Source organism: Mus caroli, chromosome 18, assembly GCF_900094665.2.
Source record: "Mus caroli chromosome 18, CAROLI_EIJ_v1.1, whole genome shotgun sequence".
NCBI lineage: Eukaryota > Metazoa > Chordata > Mammalia > Rodentia > Muridae > Mus > Mus caroli.
This window is the reverse complement of record NC_034587.1, coordinates 60,644,875-60,666,488: the sequence shown is the minus strand read 5'-3', so window position 1 is coordinate 60,666,488 and position 21,614 is coordinate 60,644,875. Positions and strand designations below refer to the sequence as shown.

The following is a 21,614-nucleotide window of genomic DNA, read 5'->3' as shown; positions in this document are numbered from 1 at the left end:
TCTCATCATTTTTACTCTGTCACCACCTCCTCACAGGTAGCACCCACCTTTCTTCCGGAAACATGTCAGGAGTAGGAAAGCCAGACAACACTGGACAAAGAAGAGGCATACTGCAAAATCAATCATGGGAAGGGCCTCCTCTCTCTGCTTACTGTGAACCATGGCAGCCTCCAATCCCAGGGAATAGAGATGGCGGGGCTCTATATTCTTTGAGTCCTTCATTAAACTATCGATCTCTTACACATTATCCATAATGTTCCAGCAGTCCGGTCCGTCACCTGGTGAAGGGCTAGTCTCTCACTCCCTTCAAGAGCTTCATGCAGAGGAAGTCACAATGATTTATTTACCTGACATTTTCCAGTCCGGATGTCATACAGGGCTACTGAGCCATGGCGTGCTCCAACTGCGATTCTGTGACTCCGCTCATAATAGCTGACCATGTAGAACCTGAATTGAACATTTCACAACAACAAAAGCCAGGTGAGACTAACTGCATATTTAAGACAAAACCAATATTCTCAAAGATTAAAGACAGTGTGCATACATGCACACATGCATACATACATACATAAAATACATGTACACATGTATGTATGTGCATGAAGATAAAAGCTTTAATCCCTTTATATCTTGATTGTTTCTAAATAAATACATCTGTAACCAACATATGGATTAAAAAAATGTTTCCCTTCAGTACTGAGTACTTTTGAAAAATCAACTGATGTGGAATTGATGTAGAATATCATTTAGGCCTGCTAATGAGTTTTCAGCCAGCTCTAGTGGCTGGGTCACATCTACAAACCCAGCATATGGAAGGCAGGGGCAAGGGCACTGAAGTGACTTTGAGCCAGTGCTGTCCACAGTATAAGTTCCAGGCCAGCAAGGATTACCCACAGAATAAGACTGCGTTTAAAAAAAATTTTTTTTGATAGGAAACAAGTTTATAGTAATAAATATACTTGAAAGTTTGAGGTAAAAGGCAAAAAAGATAAATGTGAAAAGCCAGTGTTCTGACAACTTATGCAGCAATTCTATCTGAGCAGAAATGAGGATTTTGAGAGGCTCCATATTCAGTTATGTTCTCATATTATTCAACTATTGAAATATACATTCTCACAGAACAATCATGTAGGTACATAAATAGTATGTCTCCTAAATTCTAATCACATTAGAAAGCTACAAATCAGAAAAAAAAAAAAATACCATGAAACTGACCAAGGTCTTCCACATCTACTAGATTTAGCTGACCATTGGATTTACTAACTTGGCCACATAACTGAGGTGACAGGCAGCGAGAGGTTGTGAGAGGCTGGCTTAGTATTGCCACTTTCTAGATTAGGCTTGGGAGTAGATTAAGTCCTTGGATTTTCCAAGTCCATCCATCCGGGATCTGTCGGTGAGAACAGTACTAGTAGAAATCAGGTAAAGCAGGAGGGACTTTTATGTTTGTGAACGTTTAACTATACTTTCCCATGGTTCCCATGAGCTATGCAAGTGAAGGGGCTACACTAAATACTGCATTTGAAGCCATCCTTCCCAGTCACATTATATGTTATGCCTTCCTTTTTTCCATAAGTTTTTTGTGTTGTTTGGTTTTATATCAACTATAGTTATTTTACAAAAAAAAAAAAAAAAAAAAAAAAAAAAAAAAAAAAAAAAAAAAAAGAAGAAGTATAAGAAAAAAAGACTCTGAGCGAGGGAATGCCTCCATAAGACTGGCCTGTAGGCAAGCCTGAGGAGTGCTTTCTTGATATGGAAGGGCCTGGGCCATTGTGGGTGGTCTGGAGCTATGGGAACAGAGGCTGAGAAAATGAAGGCCCTTTTAATACAGAGGAAAATGCATTAAACTTTCTAGTGCTGGTTAGTTTTTGTCAGTTTTATACATACACACTAGAGTCAGCTTGGAAAAGAGAATCCCAGAAACTGCCTCCATTGGATTGCCCTTTGGGGTATTTTCTGGATTAATGACTGATACAGGAGGTCCTGGCCCATCGCAGGAGGTAACACCCTATGCAGTTGTATAAGAAAGCAGGCCAAGTACAGCATGGAGATGAAACCAGTACGCAGCGCCCGCCCTCTGTGGTGCTGCAAGTCCTAAACTGAAGTAAACCCTTTCCTCCCCGGGTTGCCTTTGGTCAGTGGTTTATCACAGTAACAGAAGCCCTAAGGCATTTTTCTCTTTTTCAAGAGAGATAGACCAGGAAGAATACTACAACGCATTCTCGAGGTAAGATACAGGACAATTCTGTATTTCTAGGAAGAGAAGCTGAGGGGCACAAACTTGAATGTTAGCAGCAGTGGCATTCTGACAGCCATTTTTGCCTTGGCAGTCATATGACAGTCACACATAAATTAAAAATATAGAAAACAAATGCCTTAATTATTTTGTCTACTATTTATTGAAAAGTTATAGATTCTGAGATGTTTTGCCTTACCCATAAGCCTCATCCATAGTCAGCTTGTGATTTATGGGAGGCCAAGTTTTCATTTTCAGTAACATGGAAGGCAGACATTACTTGCAAATGTTTTGTTTTGCTATATTGTCCACAGAAAGTAGTATATTATTCTATTTCAATAATAAATGGGAATCTACACTCAAAATCTAATGTTTTAAATATGAAAATTAATATGCTTTTGAAGGGTTTTAAAACAGTTGCTCTTTTGTTATTAGTAATTATATCAGTCTGAGTACCGGGTGTGCTCATATCGATATCTGTGCACATATGTACTCATATGTAATTTACATCCTATTACAGTAATATAAAACTTAATATCTCACACATCTTCTAACATTTATTCTTTGTAGTTAATAACTAGAGAAATAAAATTTGCCGTGTCATTATTGCAAATATTTAATACAGTATGCTACCACAATCCTACTGCGAAATAATATTATCACCTTCAAAATAACATTTTTCAAAACAAAACAACACATTCTCAATGACAGAATCCTAAAGGTTTTTGCTGCATTGCCTACTCTTCATGCTTTAGATTTCACCCTCCTCCTCCTGCATCATCTACCAACACCATTATTTATGGGATAAAAAAGATTAAATCTATTCTTGGTATAAAATCTTTGGTCTGCCTGAAAGGACCATCTATTACAGTTCTAGCATTTGTCATTCTTTGTAAGTTACTACTTGACTAACATTTCTGAAAAATACTTTAAAGATTTCTGGACAGTGACAGTCTTGTGACCTGGTTTTGGCTTAAGGGTTTTGTATTAAAATTTCTTTCCTGGTTCTAATAATAATAACAATAATAGTAAATCTTATATATGTATCTCTGTCAATCTGTGCATAGGAACCCACCTTGGTGCTGCTGCAGGCAGCCAAGCACTGCAAGGCCTCTGGGTCCCCCATACCTCTAGACTACTTACTTCTGGGCAGAGCTCTGCATGTGAGCACTGTCAGTTCTAAGAATGGGGAGGTAGGCATCTTTTGTTGCCTCTGATGGCATTAAAGGGTTGAGGCAGGAGTCCACTATAGTTTTAATATTGTTCTCATCTTCACCCAATGAAAACTCTCAGGTTTCTCTAGACCTGTGGTATCTCAGTGTTCAGGTCACTGAGATGGTGACAAGACACTGAGGTGGCAGTCACTAACCTGGCAAGAACCTTTTGTTACTATTTCCAGGGTCCTAGTTTCATTTGTGCTGCTGTGAATAAGTAACCCTACAAAAAGCACATTGGAGGAGAAGGGTTTACTGTAGCCCACACCACCAGGTTACAGTCCATGGCAGCAGGGAAGTCAAGGGGCAGGAACCTAAAAAGAACTCATTCCATCGCATGCACAGTCCAGAGCAGAGCCATGACCAAGTGCATGGTTACTGCTCAGCTCGCTTTCCCACTCATACCGCTAGGGACTGGGGGAACTTGCAGAACAGCTATTCAACTGCAGGATCTAGAAATAGTTCTAGTGTTGTATGACATGGTGGTATAGTGGGTGACTTCAGTTCACAGTAAGCCATTACATACTTTATGAATAATAATAATAAGAGGATGGCTCAAAGGCTCCAAACATGAAGCAATGACAGAAAGATAGAAACACTTCCTGATTTCATAAGAACAAAATGTAAATGTCACATTTTATTGCACATGCATTTAAAATTACTGTGCATTAATCAAAAGTTTAAAAAATGTTTAAGGAGATGAAAATGTTAGCTACCTTAAGTTGATCATTATATATTATAAACATGAATTATCATACTCTACAAATACAAATTAAAATTATAATTTAAAAAATGAAGTAGATCTTTCTTCTTATACCCACCAACATAACAGTAATCTCTGGTAATTATTTATAGATTCTTCCCTGAGTGTTTTGCACCTTTTACACAACAGCATCATACATACTGTTGTGCAGGGCCGTGTCTAACTGTGCTGTGGGGGCTATCCTCTTCTGTCAGGGTACATGCTCCCAGATGATCTTCCTCATGGCATTCAGAGTGTGCCTTCCACTATTCAATCTTTTCTCTGATAGACTAGAGCTATATCATGTCATGGATCTTTGTAAACCTTGGTGAATTTTTTTGTTGGACAGACTAAAATATTACGCACACTTAAAGTTTAGACAGGCAATGCCAAGTTCCTAAAACATTCACCAAATGTCACCTTCACTTGGTGCCATCAAATTTCTTATGTTATCTTGCCAACAGGAAGGAAAGTAAATGGCCCTGCACTTTTGTTCTAACTTGTATGCAGTTTTTGATATGGATCCATATGTTTATACTCTGCAGGATAAGCATGTGCAAGCTTTATTAATAATGTAAGGAAACCCTCCTTAAAACATCACCAACATATACTGCCTTCCGTTGTTCCTCTGCAGTGACCAGGACTGTGACACTCATGTGTTCTCAGTGATCACTCCCAACAGGTACTGAGTCTGCAGAAAACAGTAACAGGATTTTTGAAGTGCAGCAATGATGGGTCACTCTCACCACAAGAAGGGACAAGTGACAAGCCTGCCCATGCCTGTAAGCTGAATTAAGCTCTTCTGAGAGACATGTACTGTAAAGTCTTCAACCCCGAAAGATTCCTGCAGGCCACCAGTCACAGAGATGCCACAGCTGTGATGAAGGACAACACTTTGCCTGGGTCCTCACAGGCCGTTTTCATACCCGATCCTAAGAATTCTAGTCATCCAAGCTGTACACACATTTGTCAAATTATAAGCATGGAAAATGGCCATAGTGAAGGTGCCGTTCATTGGGGCTGACGTGTAGGCTTTTGGATATACACATGAGTATCCATATTCAAGAAGTGCTTAATTCTAGCAGAGGGTATCAGCTCAAAAGGCCAAATAGAAGATGTAGTCTGTGATGGTGACGCTGGAGAATTCTGCTTAGGAGTCACTATTTCCCAGTCAGGGTCTAGCACACTTAAGTAGTTAATGAATACTTCTTGCTGAATGGCTAATTCTGCTCCTTCTGGAGAGAGGAACCTACTATACCACAGCAACTGTGGCTAGGGAGGTAAAGAAAGGACTGCACATGCTTGTGAGGCTTTGCACAAGCAACCAATGGACAAGAAAGCATCCAAGCATGGCTCAGGGCTGAGACATGTAATGGTAGAGAAATGGGAATCCCGTTGTCTGGTTCTATACTTACTAACAGTGTAACCATGGCAAGTTACTTATCCATTCACTAGTGTTTTCATCTGCAAAATGGGAATACTTACTATAGTTGTAGGAAATAGAAATGAGTTAATATGCGTAAAGTACTTAGCAGAGTGAGAGGCACTTGGAGAACTCTTTCCATGGCAAATATATGTTAACCTTGTTACATCATCATCGTCGTCGTCGTCTTCATCATCACCATCAATGTAGTCATGATGACTAACAAGGTTAGTAGGTATAGCAATAAGTGGTGACTGATGTTATTCTAATAAATAGGAGAAGTGAATGCTCAAATAGTTAAAATTTACATATTTTTAAAGACCTATTCTTTACAAGGATAATCTCCCAACTAGACAGGGTTTCTCTGTATAGCCCTGGCTATCCTAGAACTTACTCAGTAGACCAGGCTGGCTCTGAACTCAAAGACTCACCTGCCTTTGCCTTCCAAGGCTGGGATAAAGAGAAATGCCACCATGCCCAGCTACAAGTATAATCTCATATGAACTACCAATTATTTTAATTTTTCTGAAAAATCTGCTAATTCAAATAAAATAAATTCTGGTTTTTATTTTGTTTTGATTTTTTTTTTTTGAGAGAGAGAGAGAGAAAGTCTCATATAGCCCAGGCTAGCTCAGAACCCATTCAGCAGCCAAGGATGGGTTGGAGTCCTCATCCTAAAGCCTCTACCTGTCAGTGCGTGGATTACAGGTGGGGCCACTATACACAGCTTAAACTTGCATTCTTTATATTATTTTAAACAGCCCTCAAATGAGCCGTTTTCCTTGTTGTACAGTGGAATATAGATATAGGTCTAGAGTTATATATGCACCAACTTACTTGATAATCCCCCAAGCCCTATTTTGGTTTAACATGGAAACTTTTTAATACTGCAAGTCAACCTCCTGGGAGATTTTTAGGTAGGAGGAATAGGAAGAAATTAACGAAGGGATTCCTACTGGTGAGGTTCTGAGTACCACATACTAATGTACAGTAGTTACTCATTTAAGAGTCTTCTTAGAGGCTACAGGAGAAACTCTTCTACGTCCATCCCTGCTGCCACTGACCAGGCTACGAGCAAACCACGATTTGGAGGAGTCACTTGAAGATGCGCTCACGAAGTGCTCTGCAGAAGACACTCTGCAATTTCTTACTTGGGCTTAAGTGCCCGTTTGAGGTGGAATGAGCTGATTCAGCTTTTACTTGAGAAGGAAATCAATCAGTCTGCCTACATAATCACAGCGTGTAAGAAAAGCTACATCATTTCTGAAAACAAACTTTTAACTCTTCTGGCTAGGTTTTGATTTTGCTAAAGCATATAAGTACTGAATTTACAATAAAATTTGTGTCTTATCTATGATTATACATTTAATACTTTGCTTAAAGTTCTAACTCTCCAGTGCTTATCAAATAAAGGTGAAAGAGTTCTGTGAGGACCCAAAGCCCCGGCTTGGCGCTAGACATCTATGCGGAGCCACCCACTACACAACACGGCCAGACTCACGGTCCACTTTTGTGGCTCCAAACACAGCACAGCCTGGTTCAGCCCGCTTTCCACGATGACACACCCCTCATTTCACAAAGCCCACCTGCTCAGCTCTCTGCGACATGTTCCTGAGACTTACCTCTGCTCTTACAGCTGTCACTGTAGTTCTTTCAGAGGACAAATCCCTCTCTCTTCCTGGCAGCCATTTTTGTGAAGGCATTTTTAACAGAAAACTATCATCCTCTACATTGTACTTATGAATTTCTGATTCCACAAACTGAATTGAGCATTATATTTATTGCCCAGTCTCAGGTAGGTAGTCCACCAGGCACTCTCCATAGTCCAGTGAACCGACATAATCTCCTCTCATTAGCCACTGGATCCTGGAGCACAGAGATACCTAATCTACCATTCCTTCCCTAGAGAATAGCGAGCCCTTGATACACAGTTGATGTTCAATAAAATACCACTAAATCAATAAACAAAGTACAATTGCTTTCTGCCAAGTCAGAAGGGGAAAATGTACAAGGAGTGTTCAGTCAAGACAGATCTGCTAGGCATCCAGCACAATTCTCCCTTCCGGCCCAACTCAGGCAACAAGTCAGGGATGTCTGCGGAGTGCGGGGACCTGAGGAGCTGCCTGTGGAGGCGGCTTTGGGTAAAGCTGGAAAACAGGCCTTTAGTAAACAGGTTATGCACATGAGCTTCAGGACACTAACTGGCACAGCCATGGCTCATGCCTTACCAACCTCACTAGCACTCAGTAAAAGAACTCCCATTGCACGCACTTTCTTGTCATCTCCACTTGGCGTTTCTGTAGAAAGCAGTCATCTGGGAAATGGCAACTACACGGAGTCATGATCAGTTAATGGCACAAAAAGTCCAGTGTTAGAAACTGTGTTCTACTTTGCCTGGTGTGTATCAAGAAGAAACTGCACCTGTCCACACGTGCTACACCATCTGCACATGTGTGTTACATGGCATGAACTTTACCTGTGCTCATATTTTAACATCTAGGCAGCACTGTCAAACAGTTAAATGATGGAACAGTGTGCAAATTCTACTGCAGAGGAAACTATATGGAAGATAAACAACACAAGCCAGTCAACAAAGCAGTTGCAGAAATGTTAGGAAATGTCAGGATGAAGGGCATGTTGCCACACCACCCTTCTTGGGGGTCTTATTGCCGACTATAGTTAATACCACACTGTACCTGTACACATAAGCAAAGGAAAGGTGGCTGTCACGGGGCCTGGCTTACAAACACAAGAATCACATCTAACTTCTTTTCCTGTTAGCCTCACAGGGGAAATCCTTATATTAATAGGACATTACAGAAACATACTGTCCTCAAAATATAATTTACTAGTGAATGAAAAGGAGACCTACTGATTTCTGTTGCTGGGAAGTATATTTTTCCCCAAGCCAGAAGTTTTCTAAGTGTTTTGCAAGGCAAGAAACAATTAGAGTAGACTATGGGAACAGACATATACAATTCACTTTTGAGCCATGACCAAAATGTCCACGTTAACTGATTGAATAAATAGTTCTATCATCTGTGTTCTTATCATAAACTGTCAGGGGGCTGGAGAGATGGCTCAGCAGGGAAGAGCACCGACTGCTCTTCCGAAGGTCCTGAGTTCAAATTCCAGCAAGCACATGGTGGCTCACAGCCATATGAGATCTGATGCCCTCTTCTGGAGTATCTAAAGATAGCTACAGTGTACTTACATATAATAATAAATAAATCTTTTAAAAAATAAACTGTCAGGATTATTCTAGAAAGTAAGCATGCAATGATTAATACCTGGTTATCTCATTTAGCTTTACTAAAATTTTAAATGACTTGTTACTGAAAATCAATGATTTTGCATGCTGCTGAAGGCTTCTTTACCTGCAGATAGCTGGAAAACACTCCTGAAGACCCTTCTTTTTCACTAAAGATCCTTCCAAGCAGTACATGATGATGTCCATCACCTTCGACAAAGAGACACAGAGCGAAAGTTAACTTCAAATGCTTCATTTTCTAAAGTGCAAATGACTCCGTGAGACCTCATTTTGTCTGTGTAAATCCATATAGTGTGATTACTTTAAATAGAATAAAAACTATTTTAAGCCTACGGATACTACAGGATATCCTTGATCTTATCTGCAGCAACAGAGAGTCCTGTCCTTTAAAGCTGACGGCTCATGCGCACGTGGGGCCAGCAGCTTTGGCTACATGAATGCTGACAGCAAAGCCTTGAATGTATTCTCATACGTATCACCTCTGTGTGAATGAATGGTCGATGGCTACAGCAATCTACTTTAGTGTTCAGGAAGCAGAACTAAGGCACGGGAGTTAATTGATCTTAGTCATGTGACATATTCCCTGTCCCTCTCTCCCTCCCTCCCTCCCTCCCTCCTTCCCTCCCTCTCTCCACTCCTCCCTTCCTAAGATTAACCTCAAGTACTTCTTGCATGGACAGGAACACTGGAAGCAGGACAGTCTCACCTCCACAAGAAGATCCACAACATCAGTGGGCATCTTTTCAATGAGAATTTCAATGACTCTCAGGATTTCGCCTTTAGCCCTCGCCAGGGTGGTGGTGTGTATACTCTGCTGGGACTGGGTGTTCGCTGCAAGGGCCGTGTGTCTGTGTACCTACAAAAGAGTTGTCACGCTGCAGAGGCCGCTGCTGCTCACTGCTTTCCTTTCCCTTTATGATAGCGAAGTGAAACATATGACCAACCAGAACTGCCAAAACATGTCACTCAGGGGAAGTCCGGAAAAAGCATCACACATAAAAATTAAGAAAGTATGGCCTAGCAAGATTCTACAGCCTCCTTGTGCATCATCACCATCACTTTGAGACATAATCTCATGTAGCTGGCCTTCAACAGTACACACCTAAAGATGATTTGAACTGTTTCTCCTGCCTCCGTCTTATTTGCCACACATTAGTATTACAGACAAGCTAGTTCCTGGGCGTTACATGAGACCTTAACACAGTATTACTATGATATTTTAGATGTGAGTATTGTGTAATATTCTTGTATAAATAATAATGTTCTGAAATATAATTAATATAAAGAGCTATCATACTAGTGGAAAACTTCCTTGAGGCAATCAATATGACCCCTTGTACACATTCCATGCATAGGGAAAACTGATGAAAATTTTCTAAGTTAAATAAAACTACTCATTCAAACACCACACACACATTTGATACAAGTGTACAACATTAAGTGTGTGTGTGATTGAAACACGATAGAAGTTTACTACCCCCACACCTGCAGTCCACAGCTTTATGTTAGATATGAACTCATAACTCCACTGCTTCCTATCGACCATACAAGCCTCATCCAGTCAGGACCATCTCCCCTCCTTACTAGCTGTTTTCCCAGCATGCCTGAAAGAATGGCTCTGGGGCAGACATGGGCCCGGTGGGTTCCAAGTTATCCGAGCAGACTATCCGGGCAGATTCGATGGTATTTACTGTTTTAAAAGTTCACTGTAGCTACAGGGAAAGCAGTTTAGACAGAGCCCATGCCCTGTGGACACTGAGCTGTGCAGTACTAATGCCAAAGGGAACAAACCTTTCCAGGCATTACGAACTTATTCTTGCCTTCCTCTCACTAAGATGTACAGGGAAGAGCACAGAATTGGTTCATTGTTCTTTACTAGTTTGTCAGCTGGCTGCGGGCAATTAATTAGAACAGCAGAAGTGCGGGAATCAATGGGCTCTCCAGTCTTCATCTGTGGCACACAATAGGAAAAACAATCACTGGGTTTATGGCTTATGTTTTTTGTATACAGTTTGAGAGCCACTGCAAAATAAGTTTAGTTTTGATTACAAGTATTTGCTTACACTTGAGCAATGTGAATACCTCTAATACCTTCTACTTCTCATAGACCTATTGCACTTCATATTGAAAGGTATTGTCACTAAGTGTGTTCATTCTGAGAACAGAAAGGAGCACGAAAGCACACTCCCACAGATGCGGAACTCAGGGTGTGTGCACACACGATCCATTCATTTCAGCGGGTCTGGCCCCAGAGTTACGGCAGGGAGGAACTCCTCTGAAAGGGGCGATGGAGCACGTGAGGAAGGCTGCTCACCTCCTTAGCTATGGTGGTGATGAAGGCGGGTGGTCTGGCTGTGGCGATGAGAGACAGGGCGTGCCTTGCGGAGCGGGCAGAGTCAGCTGCAGGGCTCAGAGGCAGCCCCATTGTGATGCTAAACAGGGAGCAGGCAAAAAGGAAAAAGAAAAGAAGCATTAGAAATATAGACTGAAAAGATTAGACACAGCTTATAATGTCGGTTCAAGGTCAATGGGGGCACTCAGACAGTTAGAAGATAATAGACCTGTGACAATGAGCAGTGATTAAGAGTCAGGGTGTTCTGGCATCAGATACAAAATCGAATTATTAACCATGAAGATTGAAAACAGTATGTGCATCTGTCCAAAAGGCTCAAAACGCCTTGTTAACAAATTATCAAGAACTGCTACTGAATACATATCACAAAGCTCAAAAAGGCAGGGGTGAATATTGCGCTGGACGTTTTAAAGTTTTGTCCTAGGTTAAGTTAAAGACAATTTATTCATAAGGCCATGTCAAAAAACTATAACCGAGGCTCCTTCGTGAAAGGAAGCAGAACTCATTCCTGTCCGTGAAGTTATAAGAAGAACCAAGGATGACAAATGACTGTGACCTGGCTACCGTTTTCAGTCGAAGGGTTCCGCAGCAGTGCTGGGCTAGTCCACACCAGTACTTTCAGAAAACCCACTAAGGACATGCACTGCCACTGCCACTCAGTTATGGACAAAAAACGAGTTGGTGTTAATTTTCCTAACAGCAAGAAGAGACGGTAAACAGTCTTCATAAAGCAATGTACACAATGAAGTGAACTTTTCTAGACTGTGAGAACGTGAGGTCTTGAGACAACAGTGTAGACAATGCATCCTACATCTGATACACAACAGCAGCAACCTTATCACTAAGCTCACTTTGTATATGTGTCTACACACACACACACATATACACACACATACACGTATATATGTATATGTATATGCACACACACAAAGTAAGACTTTTGACTAAAATGTAGCCAAGGAGCAACATATTAAGCAAAGAAAGTATTTTATTACATTCATTATAATTTTTCTAGCTAAATAATTTTAACTTAAATGAAAATGTGAAGATCCATTAGAATATATTTTAAATAAATCTATGATCTGTATGTATAAACTGGATTATATAACATTCTTTAAAAGTTTATGTCTCTTTATAATTAACCTAAGAATGGTTATCTTAATTTTTAGTTGAAAATAAAGATGTGTTACACGGTTATTGTTAACCTCAAACTTCAAAGGAGGTAAACTGATGGCAGACATTTTGCTTTAATACTCAGTCAGTACTGTGTTACTTAAGAGCAGTGGCTCTCAACTGGGCCGCAATCCCTGTGGGGGTTGAATCCTTTCACAGTGGTCACACATCAGATGTCCTGCATATCTGATATTTATATGCGTAGTAAAATTCTTATGTATAGCAAAATTATAGGTATGAAGTAGCAACGGAATAACTTTATGGTGGGGTCACCACACACGAGAAACTGAATTAAAGGGTTGCAGCATTTGGAAGATTGAGAAACATGGCTTAAAAGTGTGATAATATATCGCTTTCTCCAGGTGTTTTCCAAACTGATGGTAGGGACTCAGACCAGAAGAGTACACAGTGGCTTTTTTTTTTTATATTTAATAATAAAACAAATCAAAAACTGAGCTTTGACAATGACCCTATATCCTGAACCAAATATACACAAAAGGTGTGGTGCCCCTGGGTTGGCCCAACACAAGCTGGAAAGAATGGTAAACAGGGCGGGCAGCTAGCCAGGTTCCCTCCTGGGCCAAACTTTACCATTTTAAATACAGCAAGGTAATGTTCACTATCTGAGCAGCGGTGGGCCTTCAGAGTGGACTGCCTAATAATTGTTGGTAAATTTATATTATACATCTATATTTTAAGTCAATTTCTTTAAGAGCCCCAAAACTAGTTATACATTTTAGATACCTTGTACCTTATTTTTAATAAAAGTATATGACAAGGGGACGATGATACTGAAAGCAGGGGGATGTATGTTAACTAATTCTGAACAGACCTAAGTCAACTTTTGTGACACCAGTCTGTAGGGAAAAGACACATCAGCTTCCTGGGGAATCCATCCCTCGGTGGCAAAGCTCAATCCAGAAGGAAAAGAACTTGGCCCAGCCTAGGGTCTGGCCGGGGTGAATACTGGGCTTGCTTCCCCCCTATGTCATGTCTTCCTGCATTTGCCCCCAACATTCCCACTGGCAATAAAGAAATTTTACAAATGGAAACCAGTTCAAAGAGAGCTAAATGAGGAGTTGAGGTACTGGAGCACCATGGTCCCTTCATATTTGTTATCCAGGTTTCCTTAAAAAACTTAAATGGAAAATACCAGCAATGATGAATAGATTTTTAAACTGCATCAAACTCAGAATCATGTGATGGAATCTTATGCTGCAGATTGCCTGATAAGTGAATCATGTCTCTGTCCTGAGTACACACCGAGTATACGCTGTCCTTGCAGACACCTTTGCTAGTACACTGTGGAGATATTAGCTGTGCTTGTGTGCAGGCAGCCCTCTGTTAATACATAACACTGCATCTCGATGCTTATAAAGTCCATCTTACCTGTCTCTTCACACAGGTACCACATACCCACTCAAAAGACAACAACCAGGAAACATAGTACAATTAGATTTTTAGGGGGGGGGAACCTATAATCATATAGCTTTTATTATGCTATGTTGTTATGATTATTCAGTTTTATTATTTCTAGTATCTTATAGTATATAATTTTGAAAAGTTCAGCTGTATCACAGTTCTATATGTAAAGGAAAAGATTACATATAAAACATTTTGGGATTCAGTGCAGGGGAATGCCAGGACCAGGAAGCGAGAGTGGGTGGGTTGGTGATCAGGGGGAGGGGCTTGGGGACAGGGGATTTTTGGAGGGGAAACCAGGAAAGGGGATAACATTTGAAATGTAAATAAAGAAAGTATCTAATAAAAAAAAAAGTTTGGGATTACCATGGTTGTGTGAATCAACTCAGCATCTTGGAATGTGTCTCATAGTTAAGGGAGATTCCTGTCTTTCAGAATCACTGACCTTTGTCTAAAGTAAAGAGTGGTGAGACATGGTGATACTGTTTAACTAGATTAGTGAACTGGTAACATGACCAAATGGCCTTCGCTGAGTGGCTGGATTGCTTAGAGAAGTTTGTACGGATACACTGAGATACTTGGGTGTCAGATGTTTTATTCAATGTCAAGAGTGGTTGACATGAAGAACGGGAAACGCCTATCAGATGGGTTGACCATAATCCTTGAAAGGAGATTAATCATACTAAGGGGCAGAACTAGGATCCATAAAGTTCTTCAAAAGATCAAATTCAGCTAAATAAGAAGTCCTGGGGCTGGAGAGACCACTCAGCAGTAAAAAAGGCTTGCCCCACAATCATGAGGACCAGAATTTGGATCCCCAAACCCAGAGTCAGAGTAAATACCCGTAACCCAAGCCTCAAGCAGGATTGCTGGGGCTGGCGGGCTTCCAGCAGAGCAGAAAACTTACTTTTACCCTGTCTTAGTTCTTTGCATGAGGGAGAAGTTATTAGTGGGGTCAAGGAAAAGTAGAAAAGAGAAAAGGAAGGAAAAGAGGAGAAAGTCATATGTGGACAGTAGATGTTCCTTGTAATGACTGATATCATGCAGTTATAAAATGAAAGAAAGCCAAGAGAACGTAAATCGGTTACTAACTTCAAATCAAAGGGCCTAGCCACATATTATCCTTCTCTCACATCAGCAAATGACCATGTACATTTGGGAGAATTACCAAACTTATTATAGTAATAAAACCATTAAGGTTTGGTGAAGGGCAGTCTGAAGAGGTGCCATCGGCAAGGGAAAAGAAAGTGAATCAAACATATTTTCCCACTGCCCTTTGAGTTGGATGGACAGTGGTCATCTGAGGAGGAGCTGTTGTGCACATCTGTGTGAGTCCCTCCAGCAGTATCTTAAAGTTTGAGGCATGACTACAGAGTGTAGTCAGGCTCACTGCTTGGGAACCAGGGCTCTGCCATTGTCCTGGGATCAGCCACCTTGTTAAAAAGCTGTAAGTTCTTGGGGCATAATGAAGAAAATATGTCCTCTAGTCTAACTGCACTACCACCTGAGAAATCTTTCCAAGCCATCGACTCTATTTCACGAACTCCTAACTTAAATGCCTCCAGTGGCCCCACCTCACTTCTAGGGAGGAGAAAGGCTCTGACTCCTTGCTGTGAGTGTGAGGACACCTAAACTCTCAGACCCTCCATAGCCTCCATTACTAAAGCTCAACTCTCATCTTTTCTTCTTTTTTTTTCACCATCCCCAATCTCAACCTGTACTAAAGAGGTACAGACATAAAACAAGTACAATGATAAACTGAAAAGAATTGAAGACTTAGACATAAGTCCACATACCCCTTGGACACCTACCTATTTTTTTTTAAATTAAAGACAGATTTATCATCTATCTATCTATCTATCTATCTATCTATCTATCTATCTATTATATATATGTACACTGTAGCTATCTGCAGACACACCACAAGGGAGCATCAGATCCCATTACAGATGGTTATGAGCCACCATGTGGTTGCTAGGATTTGAACTCATGACCTCTGGAAGAGCAATAAGTATTCTTAACTGCTGAGCCATCTCTCCAGCTAGAAAACTACCTATTGACAAAGCCAGAAATACCCACTAGGAAAAAGAGAGCATCTTCAGCAAACAGTGCTGGTCCAACTACATGGCTGCATGCAGAGGAATGCAGATGATGCATATTTATCACGCTGTACACCTCAACTCCACATGGATGAAGGACTTCAACAGAAAACCAAACGGAGGGTACAAGCAAGGAAGCTTAATTCTTACTCGGTGTGGGTGGGGAGGGGAATGTTGTCAAGGGCAATGGAGTGAAGATGGATCAGGATGATGAATGGGGGATTTCAGGCTTGGATTGGGATGCTCAGATCCCCATGAGAATGAATGGGAATCTGCAACTGACAAGGGTCGAGAAGGGGAGGCAGAGGGCATCTCCTGGAAAAGACAATGACAGGGACAGGGGAGGCGCCCAAGAATCAGTGGGGGCATTCTTAGCTGTGTGACTCACCACATTGGGGATATGGAACCCGGGGAGGCTGCCTCCTGTGGCCAGGCAGAAAGCCCAGTGGAGCAACACGGACACCAGCCTACCCACAAATCTGTTTGCATGGTTTTAACAGATAGTAAAACAAAAGACAATCAAAATAAATACTTTAGTGAAAGAAAAAAAGAAAATCCAGACATAGTGAGCCTGATAGAAAAGAAAGTAGGAAACAGCCTTGAACTCATCGGCACAGTGAAAGACGGTCTGAGTAGAGTACTGTTAACATAGGCAATAAGATCAACAATTAATAAATGAAATCTCATGAAACTGAAAGCTTCTGTAAGCAAAGGACACTGTCATTCAGACAAAGTGGCAGCCTTCAGAATAGGAAAAAGATTTTTACCAAATACACATCTGATAAAGAGCTAATATCCAAAATATATAAAGTACTCAAAAAAAAAAAAACCCTAGATATCAAAAAGTAAATACCCAATTTAAAATGGGGTACAAATCTAAATAGAGAATTCTCAAAAGAGGAAACTCAAACCAGCATCCGTCCTCAGCTATGAGGGAAATAGAAAGCAAATCCACTCTGAGATTTCATCTTACACCTGTCAGGAAGGCTTAGATCAGTAACACAAGTGACGGCTCATGGTGACAGGATTTGGAGTAAGGGAACACTCTTTCACTGCTGGTGGGAATGCAAATGTGTACACCAACTATGAACATCAGTGTGGCCCTTCCTCGGGAAGATAAGACTCAGTCTACCTGAAGATTCATCTATACCTCTCTTGGGCATACACCCAAGTAATGGGGGAGACAGAGTCCCAGCCGGACATACTTTGTCCTTTCACACAGACCCTTGCTCAACCACGTTCACTGCTGCTTTATTTATAATAGCCAGAAACTGGAAACACCTAGATGTCTCTCAATGGAAGAATGGATAAAGAAAATGTGGTATGTTTATACAGGGAGTATAACTCAACTCTTTAAAAAAAAAATGAAATTCCCAGGTAAGAGGGTAGAATGAGAAAAAGATAGTCCTTGGTGAAGTAATCCAGACCTTGAATGACAAATACAGTATGTGTTTGCTTCTATGCAGATAGTAACTGTTAAATCAATGATACCAAGCTACAATCACAGAACCACAGAAATCAAGTATAGGGTAGGGAGAGTGGAGCAGGGCGCACAGCTATGTCTCCTTTGGAAAGGGTAACAGAATAGATAGGTATGGATAGATGAGCGGGGTGCTAAAATGGGAGAATCAAGTAGACAGGGAAAGCAAAGAGGGTGACAAGGGAGGAAACATGGAGATGCTAAAATTAAGAACTTTTTGAGAGTTAGAATGGAAATCTAATACAGTAGAAGCTTCTACACACACACAAACACACACACACACACACAATCTAAATAAAATTGCCTATTAATGGGTGAGACAGAGCCCCCAACTGGACATCACCAAATGATGCTTCTAGTCCCAGGATTGCATTACATCAAATTGAGTTGTTGGCCAAAGGGGTCCTATGGGAAATCCGCAAACAATGCAGGCAGTAGCCAAGACAATAAGTTTGTCTCCAAAAACTGACAGTAAGGCCCCCTGAGGAACACCTATACAATTCCTTGAACATAGAGGGGTTGAGCTGCACCTACAGAGAGCCCCATGTGCATAATCCGTTTGTACTCCTTAGTCTTCTAGAGCCCCTTCCTTCCCTGTTTCTCACTATGGTCCTTTTCTACTTTTATGGCCTCTGTGGCTACTTTAGATGGTATACCGAATCTAACGATTCAGAGCTGGGATTATCTTCCAGAGTATATAAAGAACTCAAAAAACAGAGAACCAAGAAGACAAATACCAATTTAAAAATGAGCCATGGATCTGAACAGAGAATTCTTAAAAGAAATGAAAATGGCTAAAAAAAAAAAGTCTTTATACATTTTCAATATCTTTAATAACCAGTTCTAAATGAAAATTGAAACTACTTTGAGATTTCATTGTACGCTAGTCAGGAGTCCAAGATGAAAAACCCACCTGACAGCAATGCTGAAGATGTGGTAAAGGCACTGCACTCTGATGGTGCAGGTATGACTCGGTACAGCACCAGGAAATCAGTCCAGAGAAATCTCAAAGCTAAAAACAGATTTACTAATGACCCAGCCAGAGCATCCTTAGACTTATGTGCGCCTGACTCATCATCGTACCCCACAGATATCTGCTTAGCCATGTCTAGGCTTCTCTTATTTGTGTGCTACAAATTTTAATGTGAGCTTCTACCTTGATAAAAGGGAGAGGACTGTGTGTCTGTTTCTGGAACCTCTGTGTAAACCTAGCCTTACTCTGTTCTCTTAACCCTGCCCATGGGCTGTTGTGTAAACCCTTTGCTTTACAGACCTATAGGATAGGCCTTTGGTTTTAGTCTTTATTCTAAGGAAATTGGATACCACAGACTATCTTACTGAGCATTTCCTCGATTCCTCTCCACCTTTCCAATCATAAACACCAGGGCTGACCGGCATTGTAGATAAATAACATGAATAGAAACATAGTCCCCGTAGGCTGAGCTCACTCTTCTCATGATTGTTTATTAATCCAATTCCAATGCTGCTCCATTTTAGGAAACTCATTTTAAATTTTACAGGAAAAAAAAACATTTTAGTAAAGTTACCATCTAAAATTTCTGTTGAATTAGGGAATAATGTATGGATATATTCTAGGAAAAAACATTACTATTTCTGCAAATAGCCTGCATATCTTAGTCATCAGTAACAAAGCTTTGACAATAGTTGTCATCAGAACAAAGAAAGCTACAATGTTTTAAGCACATGCTTAGTTACATAACACCCAGGACTTCCACCCTACACTTTCCTAGGAACACTAGTGTGTTAATATTTGTTTACAACTTAATAAAGAATATGCAACTCCTTCATGTTAAGTTGAAACTTCACTTCTGAAAATATTTTTCTTCATCTTCTCCTCCTCCAACTCCTCCTCCTCCTCCTCCTCCTCACTGTGTGTGTGTGCACACTTGTGCATGCTATGGCATATCATGGAGGTCACAGGACAGCTCTGGAGTTGCTTCTTCCCTTCTGCTCTTACTTAGGTTCTGGGAATGCACCTGGCTTGCATCACTGGTCAGCAAGTAGATACTGAGCCATCCCACTGATGCCTAGAGCTTCATTTTATATCTCAAGGCCGAATTTATTTCCAAAGCTCAAAAATGGAATTTTTTTCTACCCTTCCAAACATGTTAGCTGCATATATTTACAGAAAATTAAAAACAAACAAACAAACAAAAAACAAAGCTATGCTAACCCTGTCTGTGTAAAGGGCTTCCTTGGATTATAAACACTTATAAATGAAATTTTCAGAACAGAAAAGTTGTCCAATATAGAATCCTAAAGCATGGTTTGCATTTTTAGAGTGTTTCTCTCTATCCTTCAAACTTAACAGAAATGGCTAAGTTTGAGTCAAACTACTCAATTCTTCTCCCTAGCTCTATAGAGTTCAAAAGGAACCTTTGCGACGTATGGTGCTTCTCTGTACACCAATGGTTCATGGCTTCCAGCCGCTGTTTCCCTGTCTGTGATGAGCGTGGCCCCTCAGCAGCTGCCGTGCTCCACTCTTCTTTCACAATAAAGGCCCTACACCATGAACAAAGCAGATAGAATCCCAATCACAGGTTGTACAAAGTCAGGCAGGGGTCTAGTCTTCCAGCAGCATAGGAGTTTTCTGCTTGTCTATGAAGTAGAATTTATGCACCATCTCTAACACTTCATCAGTGCGTATAGACCCACACAGATCTTAAAAAAAAAAAAAAAAAAAAAGGAGTTCTCAAAACAAAGCAAAGCAAAGCAAAAAACTGTGTCTCTAATTTTTATTACAATTAGCTAGGTGGCTCATTAATTACTCCAGAAAAGTACAGCCTCCATATCTTATTATACAGTTCACACTGAATAAACATACCATTACCATTCATTTAAAATTATCCTCATCAAAGACACTACCTGTAGCTCACTTACCAAACAAACAGCATAGGCCTGAAGTACAGGGGCTGTGCAATGGGAGCTAAGAGTCCCAAGGGGTGGGCCCAGTGCTTGGGTCAAGTCACCTATCTCTCTTTACAATTAATACATAGAAGTTAGGTAGCATGTTGAGTGTACCGGGCCAGATACAGCTGATGGAGAGTGTCATATATAAAGTATGGTTTTATTAAAAGTTTACTGGTACCATCACTGTCTACCAACACACTGATGAGTGCTCGCTTTGGCAGCATATATACTAAAATTGGAATCACACAGAGAAGATTAGAATAGCTCCTGCTTAAGGTTGGCAAAAAAAAAAGAAAAAAAAAAAGAAAAGAAAAGAAAAGAAAGAGAGAAAGAAAGAAAGAGAAAGAAAAAAGAAAAAAATTGTGAAGTGTTCTACATTAAAAAAAATTGAGTGATATTTAAACAAAAATTTAAATTTCCATAAGGTATAAGATCCTTAATGAAAATTTCATTAAATATAAAATCCAAAAGTACACTTGAAATTCTGCCCTTACCATTTTTGTAATCTTTATGTCTTTAACTTTTCAGGTATTAAGATTTTGAATCAGAATTAGATTCTGATTCAAATTAAAGACATAAAGAATCTTTATGTCTTTAATTTTTCAGGTATTAAGATTTTGAATCAGAATTAGAAGCTAGAGCTGAAATTAAACCTAGTAATTTTTTACCATCTAGAAAACAAGAGATGGTGGTGTCTCTCACAGATTCATACACTATATCTTGGTGTGTACACTTGCAAAATGGGGGAAATCATGTTTAGTGCCTAGGGCTTCTGTATTCCTAAACGAAAGCACAGCAGTCCAGCCTGAGGAGCACTGCATGTTGGTAGAGTAAGCAAACAGAGGCCCAACAGGAAGTAGAAATTAGGTAGGCAGTTTAGGATAAAGACTTCCAAGACCTGTAACTGTTTTTTGTTTGTTTGTTTGTTTGTTTTCCTAGACTAAAACCTAAAAATGTTCTCACGCCCCTTGACTGCCTCATCATAGCCAGAGATGGCAGAAGCTTGGAGGCTCTGATCTCTATAATTTAGTTCCTAAATGACTTTAGGGGTACGAGTGTTAAGAGTAAGCAATAAGTGTCCACTAAGGAAAATCTCATTCTTGTAAGACAACAGACTCTCTGGTCAGGTCAAACACTTAGCTAAGAGATCACCCCTAGGAAGACAGTTCACGTTAAGCCATGGTTCACATTAAGAGATAGGTGCACGAGAGAGAGAGAGAGAGAGAGAGAGAGAGAGAGAGAGAGAGAGAGAGAGAGAGAGAGAGAGAGA

At 40.4% G+C, this 21,614-nt stretch overlaps 1 protein-coding gene and 1 non-coding gene across 3 annotated transcripts in view; one reads left to right on the top strand and one right to left on the bottom strand.

The window, feature by feature from the left end:
- Positions 1 to 21,614, bottom strand: part of Wdr7 (WD repeat domain 7) — a 272,657-nt gene that overhangs the window by 50,257 nt on the left and 200,786 nt on the right. For both annotated transcript variants that reach the window (XM_029471767.1, XM_021150163.2), the window contains 4 exons: positions 11,201 to 11,318; positions 9,593 to 9,742; positions 8,993 to 9,075; positions 348 to 447 (listed from right to left, as the gene is read on the bottom strand). In XM_029471767.1, coding sequence (XP_029327627.1) covers positions 348 to 447; positions 8,993 to 9,075; positions 9,593 to 9,742; positions 11,201 to 11,318 — 451 coding nt within the window. The remainder of the gene's footprint in view (positions 1 to 347; positions 448 to 8,992; positions 9,076 to 9,592; positions 9,743 to 11,200; positions 11,319 to 21,614) is intronic.
- Positions 20,550 to 20,656, top strand: LOC115029941. Its single transcript, XR_003835500.1, has one exon. It is a non-coding gene; the product is annotated as a U6 spliceosomal RNA (small nuclear RNA).